Below are 25,489 nucleotides of genomic sequence, written 5' to 3'. Positions count from 1 at the left end.
TACATTTATCAGAAGGTTGATAGCAAATTTCAATATTAAAAGTGAGTATGTTTATAAGCATAATTGTCTTGAGCACTTATTTTTTATTAGCTGAGGTTAATTATAATACTCATAAGGTTTGGAAATATTAAAAGTTTCCTAAAATATTGTTACCATAGTATTTATGGAAAAGACAACAAGAAAGATTGAAGAGTTAATATTATTTAGTCCTAGAAAATGTAGTACAGTAAATTTACTTAAACATTAATGAAATTAGGTCGCACACCTAATGAATATTATTACATAATTTGCAACATTATATGACAGTTATTTCCCTTTCATTCAAGCATTACTCGTAACAACAAGAGTTATTTACCTTCATTGCTTATGAATACCAACTAATTAGACAACTAAAACCTAACCCTGTGTGTTTGAAAATGAAAGAAAAGGTGGATACATTAAGAGAAAGTCTTCTCACATTCATTGCAAGAATAAGCCTTCCTTCCGGTGCACCTGCATGTGTAAGACAAGGTTTCGTTTGGTAGTATAAGACTTTTCACATTCATTGCACGAATAAGGTTTCTCCTTCATATGAGTCGGAATGTGACAGACAAGGTGACACTTTTGAGAGAAAGACTTTTCACATTCATTGCAAGAATAAGGTTCCTCCTTCGTATGAGTTCGCTTGTGACGGATAAGGTGACTCTTTTGAGAGAAAGACTTATTACATTCACCGCAGGAATAAGGTTTCTCCTTTGTATGAATGCGCATGTGACAGACAAGACTGCTTCTTGCAGAGAACGACTTATCACATTCACTGCAAGAATAAGGTTTTTCCTTCGTATGAGTCCGAACGTGACTGACAAGGTTGCCCTTTTGAGAGAAAGACTTTTCACATTCATTGCAGGAATAAGTTTTTTTCTTCATATGAGTGCGAATGTGACAGGCAAGGATGCTTTTATTAGAGAAAGACTTATCACATTCATTGCAAGAATAAGGTTTCTCCTTCGTATGAGTCCGAATGTGACGGACAAGGTGACTCTTTACAGAGAAAGACTTACCACATTCGCCACAGGAATAGGGTTTCTCATTCGTATGAGTCCGAATGTGACTGACCAGGGTAGTCTTATGAGAGAAAGACTTATCACATACATTGCAGGAATAAGGTTTCTCCTTCGTATGAGTCCGAACGTGACAGACAAGGATGCTCTTTCGTGAGAAAGACTTATCACATTCATTGCAAGAAAAAGGTTTCTCCTTCGTATGAGTCCGAATGTGACGGACAAGGTAACCCTTTTGAGGGAAAGACTTTTCACATTCATTGCAAGAATAAGGTTTCTTCTTCGTATGAGTCCGAACGTGACAGACAAGGATGCTCTTTCGTGAGAAAGACTTATCACATTCATTGCACGAATAAGGTTTCTCCTTCGTATGAGTCCGAATGTGACGGACAAGGTTACCCTTTTGAGGGAAAGACTTTTCACACTGACTGCAGGAATAAGACGTCTTTACCGTGTGTGGAATAACTGTGCATGATTTCCCATCTACAATGAAGCTTCTCCTCACTTCCTCCACCCTTTTTTTATTCCTTGTTCCTCCGAAGTTATCCTTAAGAAGCCTATTTCCTTTTTGCCTCTCCCCTCGGCTTTTACAGTTCAGCTGATTTAAACTTTTGGAGAAGGGCTGACAAGAACTATTAGTTTCTCTTCTAGAAACAAAGGTTTTGAGGGACAAATCTTTTCTGATTGACAAATTTGAATCAATATCCAAATTACCAGAACCGAAATGAATCTCAAGGTGCTTAATTAGATCACATTTGGCATTGAATGAATCTCTGCAGTTGAAGCAATGATAAGATTTTTTCCTTGAACTGGCACGCTTCCCAGGATTTTTAATCATGCAAGTACTTTTCACTTTGCTTTCCAGTATGGCTGCCTCAGGGCCATTCTTCGCATTCTCATTGCTCCTGAAAAACTTTATGGTGTCCGCCTCATCACCACCATCTCTCTTCCCAGCAATAGCCATTGTCTTTCTATACTCTCTGAGTTTAGACTCATATATAGATTTCGAATGTAACCGACCATCATTAGGATTTGAGCACGTTATTTTGTCAGCACGCAAGGTATCACATTTTTTAGTGTCTTTATCCATCAATGTCTTTCCCTTCATTGAATGTGATGCTCTTATCTTTGGTTCAAGGACTGCAAACAAGGCTGAGGCTCTTTCAGGAGCTGGGGACTCTAGAAAAGAATTTCACATTAGAAATAAGTAAAGTCAGGCATGAAATCTATGATTCAATGAACTAATTTATAACAGTCATTAGACAGATATCAAGATAGCGACTTCAACCAATACTTCGTTTAGATGCTATACACATAACATGGTGTCAGTTAATTTTTACGGCGGTTTTTATAAATTTATTCACAAATGGAATGGTACTGCTCCTCAGAGAAATTGAGCAACATATTGCATACTAACATCAAGTATCTACTCCAGAAAACACCTCAATGTACAGAAGTAATCATAAATTGAATTTACAAATGGCATGCACACACACATAATATTGAATTGAAACAATTCTCATAATTTTTAAACGGAAATACTTTCTTGCAATGAAAGGCTAAAAATATGCAAAATAAAAATGGACAGGAACTATGGGGGTTAGAAGGTTTAAATTAAAGCTCACAAAAAATCATTGCTATCTCAATAAATCATTGAGCGAAAGATAAATGGGTATTAATATGGCATATTATAAGAACTTACTCTCAAGGACCACATTTATTAAAAAAGAAATATATGTGGTGCGTAAATAAGAACAACAATGGCAGCAAATGAATATCACATTCTCTGAGGGGCACACCTCTCTATTCTAAGGAAACTTTCGTGACCACTACACCTTGCATTATTTATAAAATTATTTCAAGTATAAAAGCATGGGGTATTAATGATCGCATACCTTATGTCATTATATATTATATAAGAATGGTCAGATTTGATGTCTCATGTCCAAATATCCACAGTTATTGCCCTTCATCGGATACATCGGATCCAAAGTTGGGGAAAGCATCAGATTAGGATCCAAAATTTTATACTATGGATTCAGTGAATTCACACCCCATATGAGAAGAGTGAAAGGGGTTCTTCCTCTCTCTTTGAATGTGCCCTCAAAGATCCACTAATATCTCTTTCTGCCGGTCTTAGTTTGAGTGCCTCGATGGTTCAGGATGTATTGGTATCAATAACCATGAGAACAGACCAGGTATGCAAAATGTTAGAATGACAAAAAACTTGTCGCATTTGCAAAATGCATCCAACATTTTAATAAAAGGCTTTGCATGCAATGACGAACTGAAATGGCAGACAGTACAATTTGTAACATATCAGTAACCTTCCCCCATGATACTTCCCGAGTCCGTCTTAGGGCCATCTACAGTCGTCTGGTTTCACAGGCTGACCCTCTATTCAGGGTTGAATTCACCATGGGTTAAGTCTTGCAAGCAATCACCATGAATACTGATCCATTGAAAAGTCTTAAAGAATATCTATTTCATTTCCTCACTTTGTCGATTCATAGACTTTATGTGAAAAAGCTGAAAATTGGCAAAAGATACCTGAATTCCAGGTTGCCCACATGCATCCATTTTTTAACTTCCCTAATAGTTTATCTATTTTCAGAAGCAATCATCACAATAATATTAATTTTGAGTACATTCAGAGTAAACTTTCATAAAACTCAAAGTACTTAAAATGTTAAGCAATGTACAAAATACTACTGGAACATCCTAATAAAAATAAACTTAGCTGTTATAAGTGAAATCAACATCCAAATAATTCAAACTTCTCATATGGACCATCAAAGATGGTGATGCCTTGTACTTTGCTGTACCACATTTAACAATTTGAATGAAGCTATAACATTGAAATCTTAGCTGACGAGAATAAGTAAGCATGGCCTAGTCACCCATTGTCATTACTCTGCAGAACTACAACTGCTGCACGCATGGTATTGAAATTGAGTTTAGCCTATTTTCAGCCAAATCAGTTTTTTCCCTTATCTCACTTTTCCATGAATAACAGTTAGGCCCATTTAAGCACAGTTGCCAAGAGCGCAAAGCAGTGAATTGGTTGGGGTGTCTTTCGAAGCAAAGTTTTACCATCATTTCAAAACTGAAAAAAACCACTTGAGCTCATTTCAATAAGTTCCATGTTAATTTTGTTTGTGGACACCACAATTGAATTGGTACATAAATGGAATCTTATGCTAATTATTCTTCACAAGTGATCTATTGGGATTTTTTTCTATTACCCAGCCTTAAAGACAAGATTTTTAGATGAAGTACATACACTGGAATTCCCATATGAATGCAGATGACTGCATATATTGCTGAATGTCAAAGAAGCATGACGAAAATTTAACTACACATTTGCCGACCTGATTATATTCTCAAGCAGAACTATAAATCATAAACTAAAGAAGTTTTAGGTGGACGACAAATACAAATACTACATCCTTCACAAGCAGTGTCTCCAAAAACCTGGTCTCGCAACTTAATCAATTTTTCTTGTGTTATACATAGTCCATTGGGAGCTGTTCTTGAATCAGCCACTATATGGGGTTATATAACCAAACAGTTTAAACTGAAATGCAGTTAAATATTTACAGGTCAAATATATTCAAGTGTAAGAGCTACTCTGCAAAAGGTGAGGGTTAGTCTAGTGGTTAAAGGGCCCAGTTGTCACGCCGAGGACCTGGGGTCGAGCCACATGTAAAAATAACATTTCCAATGAACTTAACGGAAATATTGATGAAAAACAAGCTTTTGTAAAATGAGAGTGTAGAAAGAAAGTACAAAAACAATCAAATTCAAAATTTTACTGAATTCTGAAATTCAGTTTTTCATCGCCTAGTCAGATTTATTTACAAGTAATTCTGTAAAGTGTCATTTTAAAACATAAATATCACTCACCCTCTGCCTCTGTCATAGACTCCATAGCATTTGTGTGATTCTGAACCAGCTCTCCAATCTCCGTAACAGTAGGCTGAAAGTAAGCAGATTTCAGATTTACAAATGACATGTCTAAGATAATAAAGAAATGAAACAAAAATCTTATATTTTTGTTAATCTCTGGCTTAAATGCAAAAATAATGAGGTGACAACACCAACGCTAATCCTAAACACTATCCAATATTGCACTGTCCTAAATACTATAATATACACTCCTTTCCGGGGAAAAAGTGTGGGCCAAAAGAATAAACAAAGGGCAAGGTACAAATATTGTGGGGCAACAGGTCCTCTTCAGAGTTAGTTCTTCTATTCTTGATTGTACAGGGGATTTCTTCGTGAATCTTCTTAACTGGGGGGATGTCATGTGGGATAACAGTTTTACTTATTGGCTCTCTGTCATGGATGGGGATTACCTCCTCGGTTGGCTCCTCCAGCATCTTCATTCACCATGGCATTTAAATTTTAATTCAAGGCGTCATCCGTTGACCTTATTCCTCTTAGCACAAATAATCACAAAGGATATTGAATTTTTTCTCCTTACCTTGTGAATGCTGATTCAAAGTTACCCATAAACCATGACTAGCGGCATTGTTCACAATGCATTGAGCCCAATTTTGAAAATAATGATATAGGTTTCAAAATCTGGGCTCAAGTGCCCCAGTTTAAAGTACTTGAAATTGAAGATTTCTCCCAAACATCACTTTCATCCATTTATTTAATTGAATGTGTATTTCATGCATACCTCAGAGGCATCTGTCCCCTCGGGAGATAGTTCGTTTTTGGCCAAAACCAACAGTGTGTCAAGGTCTATCACAATGGCCCTTGTGCCTTCAGCATCCACCTCTTTGCCTTGGGAAGATGTTGAGGCCTGTGCCTGCATATGAGTCCAAAATCAGCATATTTAAGACAGAGATACAGAAATATAGAAAAAGCTTAGTGAGTTCACAAAAATAATAATCCCTATTTATAGCATTGATAAATATCTACACACCACCTCAAAACATACACTTCTGTAATATTCACATCTTAACAGCTTTTGTTATGCATTTACATGCAATAAATTGTACAATTATCTACCATAGTACCTATTCGAAAAAGAAAAAATTCTCATGTTATCAAGAAAATGTGGGATTAGTCACAATTAAAAGGTCAATACTACTGTGTGAACCAATATTTGTCTAATGCCTCAATGTGTCTGAGATTTAGGTGTAATTAGAACTGCTTCAAGATATTGCTGCCTATATTACAGTTTACTTTGACTAATATTCTATGCAAGCAAAGTGTTTGTATTCAGTGGATTTTATTTACTAGATATTTTTACGACTCTCAAAGTTCTGACTAGTCTTTAAGAATATAGATATAACATTCAATTTTGGGAAAAATCACACAAAAGAGTACAGAAAAATAAAAGCATGCTTTGCTGAGACATGGATGAGATGTGGTTACTTACTTGACTATGGTGATTCATATTGTTAGTTCCTCCTATTGCAATGCCTGGACTAACTATAGAGCGTTCCACATTTAGTTGACAGTACGGGCCTTATGGATAACAGTGTTGCCAAGCTTCCGCTCCACAGGCAGGCATCCTAACAGCATATGCAACCACACATAATATGGCACCAAAATGATTTAGTTCAAAAAGGTGTTAGGGATCGCACGAAAGACGGCATAAATAAAGGAATTTTTTAGCGTAAATTACAATACCTTTGCTGCCTTATAAAACGAAGTCTTTTGTTATTTTATGTACGTACTTATTCAATGCACAAGCTGAATAATGAATAATCTGTAATGTAAAAAATAACAATAAATGGAAGGATAATAAAAATATTGCCACTCCTGAATGAGACAAAATTTCTATTCCTTCCATAATATGTAATATTTTTTGGCTCTGGCTAGTATTACATGAAAGGCGATGTTGTATAAGATGTCAACCTTTTATTTTTCAAAATTTTCCCGTACTTGGTTTATTGTAAATTAAATATCTTTTCAAGCTGACATCTTCAAAGCTAATTTCCTTAATGTTCTCTTTCCTCCACCTTATAGTAGGCAAGGATTCCAATTTCCTTGAGTAATAAGAGGCATTATCTACCACTATAATTGATCCTTCGGGTAAGTTTGCAAGAAGTGAGTGCTCAAACCATCTCTCATAACACTCGCCACCCACTTCTTCATGCTCATCCATTGAGTTTTTCGTACAGAAACACATGCGATGCTCCTTTTATGAACCCATTTTCCGTTCCTGTGTGTATAATTGCAAATCGTCCTCCTCAGGAAGTGGGGACCAAGCCCAGTATTTAGTCCAGCAAGGAAAGCTTGATGTGGATTTTCTAATTGTTTGTTTCGCAAACTAATGATTACTATTTGTCCAACATTAATCCAACTTTTGCCTGTGAATACATTTATCCTGTTTTCATGACCATATTTTTTTAGCTGCATTAACTAATTAATTGTGCCACCAACGAATAATATCATCCCATTCGATAAGGATGATTCTTTTCCCCCTGCGTTCGTACATGAAGCCTATGTCCAAAAGAAGACGATATTGTGTTGTCCTTTTGTAATCTGGGAGAATACTATCCATATTTACCAAGTTTAAGATGGGTGTTAAAGTCGGAGGAATATTTTACACGAAAGATTCATGTACCTTACTTCTAATTCCCGATCTCACCAAACCGTCGAAAATCACTGCTCTCGAATTTTTGTAAGGCTGTCTAATTTCTTTAGTTTTTGAAGGAGTTACCAATGGACCACGGGAGCTTTCCTTTCTCACTCTGTAAATAGTGAACTCCTAGCACCCAGTAGCCTTCGAAGCTTCTCGGCAGGCCTCACTTATGCTGAGAGATTTCCTTAAGTACGAGAAGACTTTGAGCACTAACTGTCTTTCGCGGCTTATGAGCTTCTCACCTTTTCTCCTCTTCTTTGTATCGGACATATTGATTACAGAGCGTGTATGACAGACATATCGATCACAGGGCATGTTACAGCAAAGGTAAGTGTAACACACACATCACAATTCTCAAATTCAGCAGACCACACAACACTTGTTCACTCCAAAAAAATGCAATGACAAACTGAACGCCTTCGTAAATTCTTCCCACGGCCCCTTCGACTAGGGTCGCTTTTGGTGCAGGTTTTATGGTACCCTATAAAAGGAACTCAGGAAAAAACCCAAGCCCCCATTTATAAAAGGGGTACACTGGATGGGGTAGTATTTCGCACAGATTATGAGATATTCTTTTTCTTCGTTTCCGCGATGTATTCAGATATAAACACTGCTGTTATGACGTATGAGTATTCTCTGTTTAGGATATCAAACGAATAGATAAATACATTTCATAGTATGCATTGACAAAAAACTCCTTTTCCTTCCCTCTGCGCGCAAGAAAAAGCAAGAAGCCCGGCACAGTGGCACCGTAATATTTTTCTTAAGATCAAAACCTTGTAACTCGCTTCAGAATTGATGTACGTTAATGATTTTTTCACCAGAAATAACCTTATAGTTTTCTTCACATTTGATACGCAGCATATAGGGACCTACGACGTAAGAAACGTAACTTAGTAAGCGACTACTTTTTACCTTGCAAAAATAATAATTTTCTTGTCCTAAAGGGTGTTACATCGGTGTAACAACATTTCAACTCAATATTTGTACAATTGGTGAAGACCTTCAAGGAGAAAATAATGTGAAGAAAATTTTGCAGAAGATTCAATTCAATACAGACAACGGTCAGGCAGAAATTGCGAGAAGAAGATAAAGTAAAAAAATACACGTTTCTGACGGATATTTAAGGAAATGTTTTTTATAGCTTTTGTTATAATTTTTATCGAAAAACTATTGGCAGCAATGAATGCATCATCTCTTTCTACATTAGAATGCAATTTTTAAGCAGTGCAAAATGCAACATTAATTTTCGTGCTGTTGTTGACAACACCGCGCTCCTGGCCTTATGAAGATTAACATGGGAAACTATTCTCCATAAGAGCCCATACTGTCAACTAAATGTGGAACGCTCTATACCAACCTTGGATTCCCATGGTAGCCTTATCAATTCTTCTGTGCTTTGCAGGTGATAATCAAAGTCCCTGCTTTTTTTACCCTACCATTCCTTCACCTACCAAGGTTACCACGCTGATCCAAGGGGTTATATTTCCATATGTCGGTAGAGCAGGTTTTATTCTGTAGTGAGCCAGGCAATGAATAGCTAAGGAGTATAAAGGAGCATTCATTGCATGCAAATAATGACTTCCAGTTTTACTCATTCCAATGCTTTCTAACCTAAAGTACAGAGGATATAAAACTCCTCTTTATGTACAAGGAGTAAGCCTTAAACGATTGTGAACATAATATCATTATAACATTTTCATTTTTGGTGCTTTTTAGGGGTGCATCGTGGGTAGTATCTGTATTAAATGTGCATTACTTTAAGCACGCCAATTTAACTTTTTAAGGCTATAATCTTAATAATTTTACTAAATTTAAAGTTTACCACGTCATGTGACTTATCGGCATGTGCAACCAGCTCTACACTAACTTATCTCTGTAAAAACTGATGTAAAATCCACAAAATCTGTTCTCATTATCTGGGTGTATAATATGATAATCAAGTCTCCTAGGAGCAACAAATTCAGAAGCTCCACAGAAATTGACATCGACCTTTTTTTGACTCTATCTGAAAAACTAGTTATTGATGCCTTAATGTCAATTTATAATAGTGAATTCTACTTGAATGTTGTCTAATATCCTTTTCTGTGGCCCTAGAACCAATTACAAAATAATCTTCAAAATTCATAGGAAGAAACAGAAGCTCATAGGTAAAATGTCTACTTAAACAGCATGACTCACTCTACTTCAAATACTGACTATATTACCTCACACTTGTGTGTTCATGCGTTCCGTAAATGTTTGTGCAAAAAAGTATATTTATAGTTGTGATGAATTTCTTCACATAAACATTTCTTTTCTTTCTTTCTTTGTGTTGCTTTTGTATCGTATATACTCCTTTACATGTCTCCTGTTGGTCCAAACAAAGCACTGGGTCAATTTAAATATTATTATTATGATGATTACCTGAATAGAGGCTTGGGCCACAAGGTCATTTGTGGCCCCATCAGAGCTATCATTGTGCACATATTCTCCTCCATCATCACTGGTCTCATCTGCTTTTACACAAGGGGACCCACATGCTCCCATGCCAATCTGATAGAAAGAGAATTAACAATTCATTTATGAGTTTTCACCAATTGGTAGGAAAAGCAAAAAGATCGCAACAAAAACATCAAATATAGGGTGAATGCACAAATTAAAAATTCCCTGAATTGCTACTCTAACCTCGGAGAGGAAGGCAGGATAAATTTATTGACCTACAAAATATGGGCCACCAAATAACTCCACCTTTTCAATTAGCCATGGGAAAATCTTCCAAAGAAGGAAGAACAAATTTATCAGCAATATTTTGAGACATGATGGTCTCATGACATCATTCATCAACAACTAAGAATCATTTTCTATATGTGCAGACGGAGTACAAGAATGTTAATTACATCCTTTAAAGGTAATCATTACATTTTACTTCAATCAAAGTTGAACATACAACATGCTCCATCAAAATAATTGATTCCTCTAAAAACCATCCTGGTTTGCCAACATTCAATACTATCTCCAAAGATGGCATCAGTTGCTCAGTGAGCAAAGGTGTGTGATCAGAGCAGCTTTATGCCCCTATTCTGGTCAGTACAATGACCCATTCATTTTGAATGACTTCTTCAAGAATAACATATCTCTTCGTTGCAAAAAAAAACTTTTGGCCCTATTGACTAAAAGTTTAGGAACTGTGATACCCTTGATCTTCCTTGAAAAAGCAACCAAAATAGACCAGGAAACATAGAGGCTAGACAAAAATTAGCACGTCAACATAGCAGAGAGGTTTTTCTTTCACCAACATGATGAAAAACAGTGAAAGTTCTAACTAAGACTGATGACACATCTAACATTTACTTATTCACATTTGATAAATGAAGGGAAAATGTATTGTTATTATTGTAAAATATATTGCATTATTCCATGGAGGACTGAATTTATGTAGTAGCAAAACTATGCTTAACAAAGCAAACGTGAACTTACCAAGTCATCAGTTGCCAGTGGGTCCAAAGCATTACTTGAAATTCCAGCTGGATCCAGAGTGTTCATCACAGGATATTTATCTTCACTGAGAGGGTCTTTGTTCTCGTCTTTCACAGTTACCTAGAAGATAATGATGGGTGCCAATCAATAGAGGCAAAATAAAAATGTGAATAATTATAAATAATAACAATAACCTCTCCTCTTTCATCTGAGATCACTCAAGCTGGCTGAAATCATGTTTGCACGAGATTTTATTGACAACCTAAAATGAAATTGCAGACATGACCAGTTTACTCTGCACACCTTGGTGTGGAATGCTTCTCAATGTGCTAGCCAAAGTAGAAGTGGGTTATTTCTACATCTTCCAACTCAGGAGGTTAAAGGTTCTAATCCCAAATGGGTGGCCTTCCTCCATCCAGGCCTTGGAATATTTGCCTGTCCTCAACTTGATTGTAGGAGAGGACTTTGAAGTCCTGAATTCAATCAATCAATAAAGATAAAGCCATTGTCATCATTTGTTTATATTTATTTGTTTCATCAACATTGCAGGTCCACCTGACCCTTGGAACATCATCAGCCTCAGCATAAACTGATCTTGACCTACGTGTGCCTTATCAAGCCTTTACAAGGCCATTTTTTAAACTAAACAGCTCATAAGGCTTGCATGCCTTACACCCTAAAAACACGGCCACTAATTGTCATTGTCATGACATTAACCCTTTCGAGACGGCGGAGTTTTCGTCTCAGCATGACTGATGTACAGAGCCCCAAGAGACTCTTCTTTCTCGTGGTACGGAGCATTTTTGGAGGACATTCGTCAAGAAGGGTCTCGCTGAACCATTTTTGACCCCTCCACGGTGGGACTCCGCATTATCTCGGACTCTGAGAGTAGTTGTGCTCCCTCCTTTCCGGGTTTACGACCATACCTGTTGCATTGGTTCGCAGTCAACTTATGTATTGCTTATATATATTTAGCAAATGGATAATTGTTGCTTGCACATAAATTACAGCCTTTGAATTGAATTCCTCATTTTTATCTGAGCATTATCAAATTTTAAACGAAGTTCTAAGGCCATTATTAACGCATTTAACGCAGCATCAATTTCCATGTAGATGTTTATACATAACTCGAGATGTAAGTTAATATTTGTCGTAGAATTTCAGTTAAAATTGTAAACGCTGCTCAAAAGACAAATAATCCATTCTTAGTGTATATTACTTGAGAAATGAACAAATATTTATTTCAAAAACTGACTGCATAAACCATTGAATGACCGCTGTCCCATACCGCTGAGAGGGGTTCTAAAAGACGAAGGGTCCGGGTATCTGCTCCCGGATCCCGAGGGTTAATCCTAAACCCCGAAGCGTTGGGTCCCGAGACAAAGATGTCGTGAACCCACGACCATCCTAAAAGGGGGGGAGCTAGAAAAACGTATACATACGGCTTTCGATCGCCTGGCCTGGAAAATCTCACACGTATATATATATATGCCCGTTGTCTCCCGGGTCAGGAGACGTCCACACGTATATGTACGTGTAAAGTAGGGAAAAGGTTAATAGCACATCGGAAATTCCAGTAATAAATACCATTTTGAAAAATTCTGGTTACCACTTTGAATGCAATGGAAGTTTAAGCAACATGATCTTAAAAAGCAGTGAAAATTTTCAGTTCCAGACTAGAGAGATCAACTGCAGATAGCCACTGTGGAGACCAGTCTATATGGGTTCACTTCATTTACACTTGTATGACTAAAACACTGAGCAATACAAAATCATACAGCACATCTCCCAAAAATTGAAATGGAGAAAAACACACCCTAATTTTTATGTTGATTTAGCCAAGTTCAAACCTTAAACTTCAAATTGATAACTACAATGACCGGCATAGGCGAATCTCACACTAAGTACCATCCAAAATTACTTTGATGCTTTATTCTTCTGTAAACTGACTTTTTGTGGACCAAGGTGATATTGAATGTGAGTCAGACATTAAAAACTAATCATTAAACATAAGTACAACAAAAATAGTATGATGAAATGCATAAATATTAAAAGTTTTTTTAGAATGAAATAAGCAGCAAATTAAGTTATGTTTTAGACCAAAAATTAGGTTATTCCCTATTGATAGAGTTTATTTCTTGCTCTACATGAATTTCGACAGATATTTCGATTTTTTTTAAATTATGAATAAATTATGGCTCAATATGTCTTTCTGGATGAATGGGTGATAAGTGTAGAGCCTTCATTTTTTCCCGAATTATGCAATAGGGTATATAGGATCACAATAATTAGCATTGACATGGTTTGAATTACATGGATTTTATTACCCCATCTAAAACTTTAGATGAAATGTCTCTTCATTGATAATTTTCCCATGAAACTTGTAATTCTCTACCATCACTGGCCCGAGTAGCAAATTTTGTGAAGCCATATCACACACTTCGCCTGAATCGACGACATCTGGATTTTAACAAGACATTCTTGAGATTATTGCATCATTAACGTGGACAGCTTTGTTTCCCCAAGCACAAAATGTCATCATTGCCATCAAAAAGTGATGATCGCAATGCTATTACTAAAAATAGTAACTTCGATTTACCAAAGGCTACTACCGTGAAGGAAGTTGTAAGTATAAGGTAGGCATCAATAATGACCACTTAGAGCAAATACCAGGGCAGATTGCTAGCAAGGTCTTTGTTAGGCACAAGTAACCATTACATGTGTGTAGTTAGGTGGAAAATTTATACATCTGTGAGCAAAGGAAGTAAATTTCACCACACTTTAAAATTACATAAAATGTATCTTAATATTTTTAACTTTTGGCACCTATGAGAGGTCATGAAAAGGGCTACCCTTTATTGATTTATGGCATGTAAATATATATACAGTAATAATGTCTGATCATATACAAGTCACATTACAAATTACCATGCTATCATCGAGACACTAGATGTACGTTGGAATCAAGGCAGTGACGACGTCTGCCTTGAACTTTCATTCCTACTCAAGTAATGAGAATGCAGCTAGGATGCTACCAATGGAGAGTGAAAACAGCATAATAGTCAACGTGATAACATTAAGGAGACACGATTCCATCCCATTGAAGTTTAATTCATTTTGTCATTTGTAGTGCATTATTGTTTGTTAAAAAAATGTCCACAGCACAACAATAGGTGCAGAGAGATTAGTGTTTTCTCATTATTTGCGATGGGGTGAAGTAAAATCCTCATTATCAGTGAATCCATCTTAAGATAGACAGAATTGCAAGAAGTCTTTCATTTCATTGTCACCTTAAGTCAGTTACTAAACAATTTCTAAACAATTACTTTAGTAATTTTTTCCTTATTATGAGCAAATCAAGATGTTCCATGAAAGAAAAATTATTTTCATCAAATATTTGTATATACTACAGGTATTTCTCACCGAAATCTATAGATATATAACAAAAAAATGATGTTACAGATATTTTATGACAGGATAGAAGAATATTCCAGGCAATAGAATTTCCATATTCTGGATCATAGACTGATTTTTCTCTGGGCTGTTTACATCTATGGGCATCAATGCAGTTGGCATGGCACAATGATGGAAAAATACAAGTGACGCAAGATTGAAAACATACAAAATCTTTAATAAGGCCGTTTTACACTAGGCACGGAATTGCTCAGGTTAGAATAGCATTTATTTCTAAAATGGCATGTATCTGCACGAATGCATTAACGGAATTAGAATAGGGACTATTTTGCCATCTCACATGCACACATTCTCGCATTTCCATCCTACACACGACACGAGTTTGCCTGCACCTTCGTACACACGTCAGATTGTGCTTGAGACAGGTAAAGCGAGATCTACAGCTTCAATCATGAAACATGAAAATAGCCGTCTACGGCCGTAACGTAAGGATCAAGTAGCAGGTCAAAACAAATACTTTGTTGGTTTGGTGGAATTGAAGAATCCATTGTAGTGACCAACCCGAGCCTCTAAACCGGAAACCCATTATAAGCACTCAGCCCAGAGGAAGCCTCTGCGATGGTTGAAGGTGCTTTGCTAGGGTTTCTTCTGTAGAGTTACAAGCACTCATACAACGCATATAAATTTTGTGATAGATAAAGGGACGTTGCAACAGTTTCTTTGGTTGAGAGAGACACACACTCACTCAACATAAAGGAAACGTGCTTCCATCATGTTTAAATTACTATTGAAGGCTATTTTAATGTTTTATCTATCTATCTTTTGTAGATTCATTTATGAAATGAATAATATGAATTTGGTTATTTATTGTACTTCCCTTACTTATAACAAATCTACATGAGGGTTCTGGCTTTTCCTATGATAAGTTCAAGCTGGCAGATTGATTGAAGAAAAATATACATAGTGTTCTTGATATTCAGCTATGCTGAAGCAAAGACAATGGGATAGAAAGGAGAATTGACACAGACCACCAATGGACTCCTCCATGGGATGTGTGACATTTCTTCCACAAGAAAGGTGGTGTAATAAACCTCAGATCGACGTATATACCTAAGTAGATTAAGGCCTTAATCTATTTAGGTATATACGAGGTATATCGTACGTCTATAGATTAAGGCAGTCAGCCTTTTTGCCTCATGTTGAGCAACTGATGGTCACACATAGGGTGACCAGACATTCGGATTGATCTGACATGTCAATTCGGACATGACCTCCATTTTAAAAAAATTTTCTACGAGAAAACTTTTATATCTTAACATTTTTATCATTGAATCTGCCTAAATATTTTGTTCATTGGTAAGCAATTCTTGATAGATTTTTTAATTCATTATTTAATGGCTTCATTAAATGTGTTATCTTTTTTCTATGTTCTTTCATCTGTAATGTTATATATAAGAATATCGTTAATGGGTTATCCCGTACATAAATGAAATGAAATAATGTATTGATGATGCCTTCATATAGGGGGACCATACTTTCAGGTTGGTCCAGACGTGATATCCTTTATAGATAGTCTTTATTGATTGTCTTGTCAGATTTTTTAAGAATGGGAAAAGTCCTCCTTTTTGAAAATCATGATTATAAATATATAAATCTGTTAATAGCCACTCAGAACTTTCAACAAAATTTCTGAATATTTCTTAAGCCAACCATGGGAAAAAACAACTGCAGAAAGGGTACTTTCTCTTATTTCAAACCCGTGGACCACCAAGAGAAACAAACTAAACATTGCCTCAGGCCGTGTTCCAATCTGTAGGGTGCACACCCAACCCTCTTGTGCTCTTAAACTCTTGCAGACTCTTTTGCTCTTTCCTGCTTGGATTGCAAGTGGTGCCACCACTGAGGAGTGGCGATTTTCAAACTGAAAAAAGTTGACTACTGAATATTCGCGGTAAGAGAATTTCATTGCTGTTGTTTATTAAGTGTTGCAATATTTTACTGCACTATATGGAATTGCGGAAGTGATAATGTATAAAATGCGGCAGAGGCAACGGGGAGTGGCTGCAATTGTAACCATTACACTCCACAATAAATTTATTAATTTTGGAAAACAAATATCGTACAGGATTAAGTTCAGACAAATTGAAGTGATTTAAAACTGATAAGAATTTAATAAATGTGTTGTTAAAATTAAAAATATAAACCACTGTGAAAAGATACCATCATAATAATTTAAATGCAGTAAGTTGAAAGAGTTAGGGTGTCTAGCCAACCAAAGCAAAAAAATTCTTCCACTATTTGTGATTTTTCCAGGGAATGTTTTCAGGTTGATGTTAGGTGATTACTGTGATAGATTAGAAATTTATAAGGCCAAAGAATGGATCAGTGAATACACACTTCATCATCAAATTTAATTTAATCATTTAAATTTATTCTATGCAAGCCAAGAAGCTACTTCAACCTCATAAGTAAATGCTGATATCATCTGTTCTATTCTTCAAGTTTTTGAATCTTACTTGAGACAAGTGCTAGGAATTTGGATTCCGTAGTTTTGTCTGACATTACGTTTCGATGCAGCTATAAAAATTCCACTCAGCTACTGCATTTATGATTACAACAAACACCTTTACGCCAGAAAATGGCCATTGAACTTGAAAAATTATGCCTGAAATGGATTTTAAATTTCAGGCTGGAGAATATTTTCATGATATTTAAAGCATTATTCTAGACACTTAACCTTTTCGTGCCGAACTCCTTTACGGGAAGTTGCTTTTGGCTATAGGATGGGTTTGAGAATTTTTTTTTCTCCCCGTATGGAGTTTTTTCTCAGCTTGGGACTGTCCAGGTAGTCGCTTTCTCCCCTTAATGACCTTTCCTAGCGGGGTGCCGGACCCTTTCCTAGGCAAGTGGGCAAATATAATCCTCGACCCTTTTCCCCGAAGGTAGCCCATCCCGGCATACTGTTAAGGTCAGTTTATTGTTACCAGTGCAATTTTATTTTTTTTTCATTGTTACTGTTGCATTAAATGGCAGTTCATCCATGTATTCCTTTCATTTTGCAATGCCTGTAGAACTTTTAAACGAAGTTCTACGGTTATTTTTAGGGTTTTCAGCAAAACGGCACTATATCGTAACCAAATGAGCTTTTCCGAGAAGAGTGAGGTTATCATCTTCCACGTACATGTTTCAGTAGGAGAATACTTACACCAATATACTCTTGGGTGTTCCATTTGGAGGGTAATAAGTTTTTCCAAGAAAACATTAACGCTCTAATGTGTCCCGAAATAAGCCCGTGAGGGGCACAGGGCAGACCACCTGGATCCTGACCAGAGAACCAAGATATGAGAGTAATTACCTGGGTAGAGCAGTTCTTATTCTTGCAATGGTATAGAATGCTTCTCACAACATGTGTATACGTAAAACATTCCCTATTGGTACATTAAATTTACGAATTTTTAGGATATGCATTAATCAGTATTTATAGCGAAATTCGTTTATAATACCTTTGTATTCAAAGGTTGCTAAGAGGCTATTAAAAAAGCCGCAGTAATTTTGGCTCACGACAAAGAACTAAGAGAATCATTTTTATTACATTACGAGGGCTTTTTTTACAGAAGTTAAATCGGATAGTCTATCGAATTTCACCGCAAATGTAAACTTAGAATGTAGCTAACAGAGAAACGTATATTTTAGATGTACATCATTACAATATCGCTCCTATAAACTTGCTAGTAAGTTATAAAAATAACAATAAACATCTAACCTTAGCGTCTCCAAAAATTGTTCTAGGTGATGATCAACTCCGTTAATATGAACGCTAGAATTCCGTTTAAAATTTGGAACCAATCAGCAGAACATACAGAATGTAATTTCTCGCATTGATTTTCAATAAATGCAACATTTACGTGTTTAGTTATTCCACCTTATAAACAAATAAGTGACCATGAGCACCTTCCTTGAGTGGGTCACTAAGTGCCGGAGTGGGCCGAGGTAATCCCCACATGGACAACAGGAAAGGGTCGGACCTCTCGCGCCGAGGAACCCTAAAGGCGGTTGGGACCCACTTGGCATTCTTGACCGCAAAATCGTGAAAACACGGCCTTTGCCCTTTTGCTTCGAAAAATTCAAGCCGTGAAAAGCCGGCCTTCATTCTTTAGCGTCAGAAAATTCAGGCGGTGAAATCACGCCCTGCGTAGGGAAGAGGTTAAAATTCATGCATAAATCCCGATTTTCCTGATGCTGTTGTGGTTGCTGGACACACTGAGATTCACATTTATTCTAGATTACTTTGGATTTGATATTCACTCGATTCATCATGAACAATTTAAATAACCAACTCACTGCCTCAAATCATATCCTATCGCTATTCACATAATGAACAGAAATTTCTACCTGTAAAGAGGAAGTAAGGGTGAATCCTCACCTTTCCTCTTGCTCTTCGACTATGCGCTCTTCAGAGGAGGACCAGAGTTGACTGGAATCGCACCAACTGACGTCACTTCCCAAATGTGACCATAAAAAAGTGCTGGTTAGAGCACAAGAATGCATTCATGGTGGATTTGAACATGACCTCAGTAAAAATTAAAAATTAGCACTGTCAGAAATGCTAAAAATTGCTTGAAAAGTTAGATCAACAAACAAAAAACAAAACCACAGTGCTAATTAACTTCTTTTGCTCTAAATTATGAATTTGCAATTACGTTTCAAGTGTCCTGCTTTTCCTCTATGCATCCTTTCAATTTAACCCTTTCTCACCAGATGTCGGGTGGAGACAACCGGCATTTTTATTCATAGAACTCTTGCCATTGGGTACAGTTGGAATGTTCCTCTGGCATCAGGTTGGATTTTTTATGAATGGGACATTTTCCTCCTCATTGAAAATCATGATTTTGAGTACAGTTAATCTATTACCAGCTACCTAGCTAGCTGTAAAAATTAGAGATGTGCGAATAGTATCCGCGAATACTCGAATACTAGAAAGTATTCGATATTCGAGGTTTCGAATAGTTATGCGAAAAGTACCGCCTCGAATACCTCGAATACTTTGAATTTCGCTTCATACACTGTCGCACGCACGTCGTTGGTAGTTGACTCAGAAAAATGTAGAGAACTGTAGTCATTTAGTGCTCGCAGCGCCGTTTTACGCTAGTTGACGAATTACATCAAATTCGTGGATTTTAGCGGTGAAAAGAGTTCGACGAGGGGAACCGAAAATGGTCGGGTGAAAAAAATCCGAAAATCCCCGATTCCCCCCACCAGGAGAACCTCAGTGCCGTGGGATAGCAACCTTAGGGCATTTCCCACGATCCGCTATCCCCCTACATTCAGCACTCACCTCACCCACTCTGACGCTTTCCTCTTCTCCGAAATCAAACAAAATGTCCCAGCTCGCGCAGGGATCGCATTACGAAGACCCCTGCTTCGAAAAAATATCGAGTTGCACCAGAACAATAAAAACGTGTTTCAAGCCCTCCCCCCTTTTCTCACCCACTGACCTTTTTCTGGCTACCTGCTTCGAAGTTCCCCATTTCTGGAGGTCAACTGCTGTTTGAGTACCGTGGGATACTTACATTAGCGCATTTCCCAAGATCCGGTATCCCTCTCCATTCAGCACTAGCCCCCCACTCTGAGGCTTTCCTCTTCTTCGAAATAAAAAAAGGTCACAGCTCGCGCAGGGATCATATTACGAAGACCTTAGCTTCGAAAAAATACCAAGTTACACGAGAACAATAGAAACGTGTTTCGGGCCCTCCCTTTTCTCCCGCACTGACCTTTTTTTCCTACCAGCTTCGAAGTTCCCCATTTCTGTGAAGGTCAACCGCTGCATGAGTCATCTATTAGCAGAAAAGGTGGTTAAGAATGACTTTCGTCAATTGATGTTACACCTTTATCGAATTGAAACATTAGTAATGTGCGCGTAATTTCAAAAAGAATAAGACCAAACACGACGAATTTCTGACTTTATTTAAGCATTTTATACAAAGAAATAAATGTCAAAATACGACGGAGACTTAGCATTCTGGCGAAACTCGATATGAGCAGCAGAGCTTCTCGGAAGTTGATGCGGTATTTTTTTCCGAAAACACATATCAAGTTACAATTTATGAGTGGTGCTATAAATCTTTATTGTTACAGTCCCAGAAAATGGGATATTTTCTCAGAATATTTGGTTTCTCCCTGATAGAAATTCCAATTCATCTTCTTATCTCGTGAGAACTCCCAAATATGGACTGAAAATAATTGAAGAAAATCCGGTGGAAAAGAGCTTGTATTTTGCAAAATGCCTCAGATTGTCAGCTAGCACTTGGCAGCAGGAGTGGGGGTAAAGCGATGTTAGTTGAATTAATTATATGCCCAATTGTTTCCATAAAATTAAAATATTCATTAATCAGCTAAATTTCTGTTTGAATCATTTGAAGGAAATCAAAATTACTCCCCAAAATCTAGTGTTGCCTGCTGCATAGCCAACCGAGTCAAACATTCCAACATCGTTTAGTATTCGAGGTATTTGAAATTCGAGGTATTCGAATATTCGAGCAATGATTTAATATTCGAATTCGACATTCGAATTCGAGAAATCTGCTATTCGACCCATCTCTAGTAAAAATGCAAACATTGCTTGAGAAAATATGTTCACAAAATGTTACAAAATCATAGGTCTTATTAATTTATATTGTTCTAAATCGTGAAATTGCCATTATTTTTCAAGTTGCTGACTTTCTTCGTATCTCATTTTTAACACATTCAGTGTGGAACATGTCAATTGACTTAGTCCCGTCCAAGTCAATTCTATGGAGCTGGTCAATACAAGTGCTCTGCCACTAGGGCCACAATACCATTCTTCGCCTCCATAAGTAACTAATATCCATTCCCAAGTTATTTGATCGTGCGTACGATCTCCAGCAAGGAATCTTTTTCGAACCATGTGCGCCTTTTGTAAATAGTGCGAAAGTTCCACAGAGAAAAAATTATTCGCCTGTATTCACATATATCCAGTGTGATGTAGTAATATTAACCAAAATTTACAATTCTATGTCTGGGCCTGCCCTCCGGCTGTGGTGCTGTGCGCCTGATTTGGACTGCTTGTGGCATCATATGCTCAGCAGTCCAGCAACATCTTGTCCGGTAGTGTCCAAAAATATCCACAGGGAAGAATGATGCCTCGGTAGCTTAACTCAACCGGAAATCGGGGGATCCGGGTTCGAATCCCGGTCAAGGCGAATGATTTTTTCTTTGTGGAACTTTCGCACGATCGTGCATTGTGGGTGACTCCCGTAAAAGTTATCACCGTGGCTAGTCCCGGTATACTTTTAACTTTTGTAAATAGCCTTGTTTGAACTGAAGGTATGTTGTGGAAAAATCCCTCTTCGTCTTTCTTATTTTATCGACCGATTCTGACGACCTTCATAAAAATCGCATCTGCATTGAATGTGTTAATAGCTAGCTAGCTAATACAAATACATAAATTGTTTAAGAAAAATAGATACACATAAAAGTATATAAAATCATACTGCAAATTAATTTTACAGTTCCAAACTATAAAATTGTCATTATTTTTCAATTGGCCTACTTTTCCTCTTATTGCTTATTTAATAGGGAGCTGTCCTGCATTTTTCACCTCATGCCATCTCGTCTCCCTATTCACACAAGCGAAGGTGACTTCCTGTAGAAATGCATTCATTTACGCTGCACAATGCCACTTACGTCAAACTACCGAGTAAATGTCAACAACTTAGGGTTATTTAACTCAGGTTTCACTGTGGATGAGAATAAAACTTACCAACATATTAGATCCGAGTTGTTGGGAGTCTTCCACAGGAATATATATTTCAGTCCTTTGGGGTGAGAAAGTAAGATGTGAGGTGCCTTCAATCACATCTCTAATGCAGCCATTTGTCTCAGCAGGAGTCTTCAACTCGTCATCAGCTGCCTCCTCTCCTTGGACACTCTGTGGAGAGAGTAACAGTGATTAAGAATCCATCCACTCGAAAGTCAACAAATGAAGCATACTCCAAATAATGATGAAATAGGATTTTCAATGTGATATCTAAGCTATTGTGTAAAAATTGAGATGTGTCTCTTAATCCATAACTTAAAAGCAAAATAGCTGCTAAAACTAAATTAGGCAGAAAAAAAACTTGGAAAAAAAGTACACATAGACAACATACTTCGGGCAATGAAGGATAGAAAATAAATATTTTCAACAGAAGTGTCTTAAAATGTGAATCTTTGATGTGGAATATGTTTTTGATTCATTTCTTGCAATTGAACTCCTGTTTCTATGTACTCAATTACCTACTCTGGGAGTTAATAGATAGATTTCATATTTTGGCCACTATCTGAGGCAGAAAGGTACTAAATCATCAGCCTAATATTGGATGGGAGACTTAATAAAAAGCAGTAAAGAGGAGAAAAAATTTTTCTAGGTCACAAAACATCATAGAAGAGACAGCAATTAGAGAGATATGGGACCAATTTCAAAAGGGCAACACAGCAATGCCTGAACAGCCAATGCACTGAATAGTGTACCGCATAGCAAAGAAGACAAACGAGAATCTAGGAAATTCTGACAATTCCACTTCAATAATCTGGTGGTCAAAACCTTACTAATTTAGGAGATTTTTATATTTTTAAATCTCATCACTTAGTAAAGTAAAAAGTAAATAGAGCTAACAAGATTTTTCAGCTCTAGATTCAGGTGAAAAAGTTCTTCCCCTAAGAAACCTGTACATATAGAGCTGAGAACTAATTAATTAAACAGAATTTACTTAGAAAGTGGAATAGCAATCCATTCCCTGTGCAGAGAATCACTAACAAAAAACTTCTCCGAAAAGGCAAATTTCTAACAAAATTACTTATCTGAAAAATATTGAAGTTAAAAAAAAGACCACAAAATTTATCATAATTACCAAAATACCCTGTGTAAATTTAACACAAAAAAATTTCCTCAACGACCCCAAAAAATTGAGAATATCATAAGGCATGCCACAATTGTGGAAACTGTTACATAGATTAACCATATCAATTAATAAAAAAATGGTATTTCACACTTAAGTCATCTTCCAATTCAAATAAACAGAGCACATCAGATTCAGTGATCATCTTAGATGGTATTCAAAGAAAAAAAAAACATTAGAATTTTAAAACACCAAAATTTAAAACGCAGAATGCAATTTCAACTTATATATTATTCAAAGACACTTTATCTGTACTCGATAACGATATTATATGTAATAGCCGAAGTGGCATAGATTGTTCTAGCAAATATAATGTACTCATATCAATATACATTTTTGCTAAAATAAAAATGTAAACATTATCCTGTAACAAAGTAACTACCCAACAAACTAAAAAAACTGATTCTTAAAAGATGCATCACATCCATTTTCTCATTGTGTTTAATTTTATGTATATAGTTTAAAACGTTAGAAATGACATTTTTGCAGCTTTCAACTTCAAAGCTTAAACTTAATTTTAAATACTGGGCCAGCTATGCATTCACTGTTCCTCTCATCTTTTCGTACAATAAGCCGTGAAAATTTAGAGAAGTTTTTGAAATATCAGCAGGTATGTTTTCTTATAAATAAAGAAAACCTCAAGAATCCACATTTTGAGTGTGTGCTCTTTAGCCTATGATTGGACACTAACTTACAGCTCAATTTAAGTTCAGAATAACAATTACCAGGAACCAGTAGGATTTTTATGTTCGTTTTAACATGCTTCGGTTACCCAAGTGAGCAAATATATTAAAAGGGATTGTTTCATTGCGTTGCGGGTGCATTGCCTTTAATGAGTTGCCGAACTTGTATGCCCAACTTTGTAAGCCATAATTATTTTACAAACACATACCTGAATCAGACAAAAAAAACGTCTTTACTTATCACCACCAAAAACACCAACTGCAAGGTAAATATCACTTTGCATGGAGATTGAGAAACAAAGCTTGCGGGAAACTGGGCTAGTTTCACTATTCCGTCAACCATGTACTACGGCCTCCGATATTATCAGTTAACAAAAATAATGATCTATTTATGTTTAATCTCTAATCAAAGCACTTTTTGAAACAAGGTTGGATCTACCACCTTCAAGAAGGCATACAACATTCTATTTCTCAAGTCGTGACATCAAGTGAATGATCAATCACAACTTTGAGTTAATCCAACCAAACAAGTGCTACAACAAGTTTATTCCAAAATTAATGATCCACCTGGATTTCTCACTGCTGTCGACACTAAACAAAGACTCTCACTTAACATTTTCCGAAACATACCATGCACCAGTCTTCTAAAGAGAATAAACGAAAGTACTCACCCTAAAGCAATTCACCCCAGAAAATTTTCTCAGCCTTGCGTCCGCTTCTAAACAAGTCATTTTGAAAACTCGGAATTCCGTGAGCTTTTTCAAACATAGTGAACACAGGGTGGTGGGCAAGCCATCTCCCACAGCAACCTAAGATAGCAATCAACACGCTATACATTGAAGAAGTGCGAAATGATGCTCATCACACGGAAAAACTAAAGCAATATGACAAAGAAAAATAGATAAGTTGTAGGTATCGAACCACTTACTTCTAAACCGAGCAAACAATTTATGGCATCCTTCACAGTCATTCTGCGAGCAACGTTGGAAGTGAATATGTTGCAGTAATAATCATTATTCTTCATGCATAGTCTGCACAAGGTATCCTCAGAATTCCTTTCTGAGGAAGTGGTGTAAATCCCGGCGGTACGATTCATGTTTTAACTTCAATCGCGCCTTCAATCTTTAAATACGGTCAATCGTCGATGAAATGATCAACACATAACAGAATGAGATCTTCAGATTCGTCACGGGAACTATATATATTTCGATGATATAACCTATGTTTAGAATGGTCACGGTGAAAGACAAGTTTGAATTTTAAAATTTAAATAACTCATAATCACCACAACGAAAAAATACACCACAGCAAAATGCATATGACGGTTAA

At 36.7% G+C, this 25,489-nt stretch overlaps 1 protein-coding gene across 1 annotated transcript; it reads right to left on the bottom strand.

The window, feature by feature from the left end:
- Nucleotides 1-331: 331 nt before the first annotated feature.
- LOC124172160 (zinc finger protein 271-like) lies at nucleotides 332-25,489 on the bottom strand. Its single transcript, XM_046551576.1, has 8 exons — nucleotides 25,089-25,489; nucleotides 24,832-24,969; nucleotides 22,301-22,468; nucleotides 11,107-11,226; nucleotides 10,054-10,182; nucleotides 5,728-5,859; nucleotides 4,947-5,019; nucleotides 332-2,219 (listed from the first exon to the last, which is right to left on the bottom strand). Exons 1-8 carry the CDS (start codon nucleotides 25,254-25,256, stop codon nucleotides 460-462), a joined length of 2,688 nt encoding a protein of 895 aa, XP_046407532.1. The 5' UTR covers nucleotides 25,257-25,489; the 3' UTR covers nucleotides 332-459.

The sequence above is a fragment of the Ischnura elegans genome, assembly GCF_921293095.1.
Source record: "Ischnura elegans chromosome 13 unlocalized genomic scaffold, ioIscEleg1.1 SUPER_13_unloc_1, whole genome shotgun sequence".
NCBI classification, from domain to species: domain Eukaryota; kingdom Metazoa; phylum Arthropoda; class Insecta; order Odonata; family Coenagrionidae; genus Ischnura; species Ischnura elegans.
The sequence above is the reverse complement of the archived record's forward strand: the minus strand, read 5'-3'. Positions and strand labels throughout refer to the sequence as shown.

Coding starts and splice junctions, on each gene's coding strand:
- LOC124172160 (XM_046551576.1), bottom strand. CDS start 25,256: ATGAATCGTACCGCCGGGATTTACACCACTTCCTCAGAAAGGAATTCT. Junction 24,970..25,088: donor ATTGTTTGCTCGGTTTAGAA/GTAAGTGGTTCG, acceptor TTGCTATCTTAG/GTTGCTGTGGGAGATGGCTT. Junction 11,227..22,300: donor AACTCGGATCTAATATGTTG/GTAAGTTTTATT, acceptor ATTATCTTCTAG/GTAACTGTGAAAGACGAGAA.